This window comes from Propithecus coquereli, unplaced genomic scaffold (genome assembly GCF_000956105.1).
Source record: "Propithecus coquereli isolate 6110/MARCELLA unplaced genomic scaffold, Pcoq_1.0 Scaffold809, whole genome shotgun sequence".
NCBI classification, from domain to species: Eukaryota; Metazoa; Chordata; class Mammalia; order Primates; family Indriidae; genus Propithecus; species Propithecus coquereli.
Window position 1 is genome coordinate 222,549 of NW_012154274.1, and position 4,073 is coordinate 226,621.

Consider the following 4,073-nt stretch of genomic DNA (forward strand, 5'->3'; position numbering starts at 1 on the left):
AGTTTTAAATAATATGAATAAAGTGATTATACAAATACCCGTGATTTCTTCTATTTTAGCAAAAGAAAAAAAAAGCCCTGTCACATAATATAAATGAGAAAATATTTTTCATTGCATTATAGGCATGATAGGAAATAAAGCATTTACTGACATTCTGCTGGATTTGGTGACCCTGAACCTTGGAACCAACAACTTTCCTAGTAGCTGGATGCACCTTACCCTACCTGAAGTAAGCTTCCATTTTGCTTTGGTTTTAAAGATTTGAACACTCTTCTAATTTGATCAATGAGTCAATAGTTCTAAAATAACCAGTACTTGCATAGTGTCTGACATTTAGTAGGCGATCTGTGAAATTTGAGTGGATAAAAAAATGAATGAACTTCAAATTAAGACACATATGCACATGCTCAGTATGCTAAGAATGGTGATGATCTAACAGTCAATGAAACATTATAGAGACTGTGAGGCTCAGCCATGAGTTTGTATCCATAACTACCAGACGGAATGATCCTAACTAGTAATAGGAGGTGATTCTGGCAGTTCTTGCTTTTCATCATAATCTTTTCCTCAAGAATGTATCAGAAAACAAAATGGTTAAGGATCATTTCTCCATGGGCTGTAAAGCCCCCGCAAAGACACAGCTATTAATATAATCTTCATCCCTCCTCTGTTGAAAAGGTGCAAGATTAACTGGAGTCATGTGAGTAAATTGATTGTGTAACAGTAAGCAAAAAACACACACGTCAAGCAAGCCAAAAAATTAAACACTTTCTAGGTACTGTCTGACGTGGATTGGTTGTTGGGAGCAAAGGGTACAAAAGGGAGCAAAAGTCAGAACTGGCTCTATTTGCCAATAAAAAATCCTACTTCTTTCATCTGAACCTCTTACTATGAAAACCTAAGGAAGCAGAGCTTCAAGATAGAGTCATACAAATATTCCAGTAATATTTCCTGTTTTCTCCTAGTTGCAGGAGTTAACATCTTTATTAACAGTAAACTCGGAGTTCGTGGACTGGCGGAAATTCCTGTTAGTAACTGCGATGCCTTGGCCCATCCCCCTGGAGGAGGAGCTCCTTGAGACACTGCACAAGTTCAAGGCTGTGGATGAGGAGCAGAAGGGCACCATCACTTTTGAGCAGTATATGCAGGTTGTTACCAGCACCTGGGGCAGTAACGGCACCAGAACACTTTTGCCTTAAGTGAATTACTCGCTGATCTACATTGCCAGGTCTCAGGCCAGTGTTTTGCACCTCAGCTGCCCATGTCTCGGCACCCATAGGCAGCACCGGCAGTGTCAAGGCCCCAGGCAGAAATCTGACTTCTATCCCCAGGGAAAAGATCTGGAAAAGTCAGAGCTTCCAGGAGAACTAATGGTTCTGAAAGAAGTCACATGAACTTCATTGTTCTGAGTTCCTAACCAATAGTTCTTCTCTTTGGCTGTACATTAGAATCATCTGCAAAGCTTTTAATAAGCTCAATACCTAATACCCCAGGAGTGGCAAGAACAGTGATAAAGAACACAGGGAAAGAGCAGGTTTTGTCTTTGGGGTGAGAGGGTGGTGAATGATGAGATTGTTTTTGACAAGTTGAGTTTGAAATGTCTGTGGTAGTGCAGATAGAAATGTCCAATCTGATATGGCAGATACAGAGAGAGTACAAGTCACTATAATATAGGCAGTTCTTGAATTTATGAATGAAGATCATCTGAGAAAAGTGATGGATACTCCAGTAAGCATAATACCTGGCCATTGAACTTGGCAAGCAGGATGTAACTGGTGACCTCTGCCAGAGAAATTTTGGTGGAATAGTAAATACAGAAGCCAGATTGCGGAGGATTGAGGAAATCAAAAGGTCTTTAGGAAGTGAAGACAAGAAAAGCCAACTCATTTCTGAGAAGTTTGAGTAAGAAAGGGGTGAGAATAAAAATCCATAACTGAGAGGAACCTGAATTACTTATTTTGTCTCTACTAATTGAATTCATCCTACTACTCACCATTTCACTTTGCTGGTAGACACAAAAGAAGGAAACATTCATAAGGAATGAACTTTGAAACAGGATGATACTCTCTAGGTGCCTGTATCTCACATGTATTTCACCATTGAAAGATCTCATTCCTTCCTGCTTTTCTTTTCTTCCTTAATTAATGGATGCCATGCTTTTATTTATTTATTTATTTAAGATAGCCCTGAAGTTCCCATGCTCATACAGTTGAGCCAGAGGAACTATCACTTGAATAATGATGAGGCTCTTTCAGGGATGATCAAGACAGGTGTTTGGCTGATTGAGCTCTGATAGATTTATTTCCCAAGTAGAGCAATTTATGAATGCTGTCATTGTCCTGGATTTACAATTTGTTAAGGTGGTTTTGTTTGAAAATAATATCAGCAGACCAAAACGTACTATATTTCTAGAGATAGCTTAAGATTTAAAAAAGTGGGCACCCATGAAATTACTGACCTTCACTATTTACTGTATGTGGCAATTAACACAGCATATCATTTGAACATCCTTTTGCACAAACATAAGTAGAACAAAGGATGTTGGCAGTATTTACCGAAATGCTGAGCCAAAACCAGAAAGTTCCTTTACCAAGGTGTAAATTTCTTAGAGAAAGTTGGATGCTGCCTTTAACAGAAACTCTGAAATACTTGTTTGAACACTGCCTATATCTTGGGAACAGTTGTTGCTAAGCTCTTCCCTCTCTCCTTGCTTGCTTAGCTCCCACTCCTCCGAAGCCCCAGGACACTGAGGCCATTTGGAGAGGCCACCTGAACATCCTGCCTGCCTTTTACAGATTTCCAACACTTGCCAGCCTACCGCCCCACCCTCCCCCAAAATGTTGTTTCATGGGGAAAATCAAAATAGCTTTGAGGGCAAAATTTTATAAGATTTGTTAAAAATGCCACATTAGAACAGTAAGATAGCATAACTGTCTTGCTGAAATGAAGTTCTCTGGGAGAAGAGGGCTGTCTCCTATGCTTTTTACTTTGTCTATCTTTTTTTTTCTTTCGACTAATTGCAAGTTCACCACAACAGTCACTTAGGAGCGAGCTGATTCTGCCAGCTTCTAAAATGGAAAAATATACAGCATTTGTGAATTCAGTTGGGCCATGTACCTTGGCTAAGCAATGACAACATAAAAGCCTATTTGCCCTTTGCTCCCAGCTGGGCTGCAGCTGTCTCTGTCATGTGTGGATGTGTAGTCACACTCATGTAGAAGTCTTTGATGTTGAAGTATTGACTCATCTTCTATCAGTGAGAATGCATGTTATTATAGGCTTAATGAGTCAGATGTTCCAGCATCCAAACAGCACAGCACTTATTCTCTAAAGAAAAGTAAAATGCCTAAAATTCTTTGTCCGTGTTTTAGCAAGGGAGTACAAGGACGATTTCCATATTTTAGAGAGAAACCACTTAATACTCTAGTGAAGGAGGATGTGGTTGGCTAAACCTTGCTTATCAATTTAAACTCCTTACTATATGGGTTCCCATTTAACACTTCAGGTTACTAGAATTCTTATGGTTGATTTTTTTAGAAAACAATATGTTTTCTTTCTAATTTGCCCCTTTTATATACAAAACACTTTGAAATGGTTTTCTAATTAATAAAATATCATATATTTTAGAAAACCAATAGAAGGAATCCTTGGTTTTAAAAATCAGGGAAAATCCTATGCCTTGTAGTGATTGGACATAGGATTGATACTGATTGAGAAATGGGGGAGGAGGGGGGACTTTGTTTCTTTTCTTCCTCCTCTAGCTCTTTTAATATTTTCTCTTTATCACTGGTTTTCAGCAACTTAATTATTGTGTTCCTCACTGTGGTTTTCTACATGTTTCCTCTATTTGGGGTTTGTTGAGCTTCTTGAATCTGTGGGCTTGTAGTTTTTTTCAAATTTGGAAAATTTTCAGGATTGTCTGTTTAAATATTTTTTCTGAACCCCCCTTCTTAAAATCTAATTACATGTTTGATTATTAATATTGTCCCACAGGTCACTGATTCTTTGTTTATTTTTTCCTGTCTTTGTTCTCTCTGTGATGTACTTCGCATTCATTTTTATTGCTGTGTCTT

General features: G+C 38.4%; 1 protein-coding gene across 1 annotated transcript in view; it reads left to right on the forward strand.

Annotated features, from left to right (window-relative positions):
- The window catches only part of SPEF2 (sperm flagellar 2), a 209,458-nt gene that overhangs the window by 171,798 nt on the left and 33,587 nt on the right, over nucleotides 1–4,073 (forward strand). The window contains exons 29-30 of the mRNA XM_012663396.1: nucleotides 123–229; nucleotides 966–1,148. Of these exons, the coding sequence (XP_012518850.1) occupies nucleotides 123–229; nucleotides 966–1,148 (290 nt within the window). The remainder of the gene's footprint in view (nucleotides 1–122; nucleotides 230–965; nucleotides 1,149–4,073) is intronic.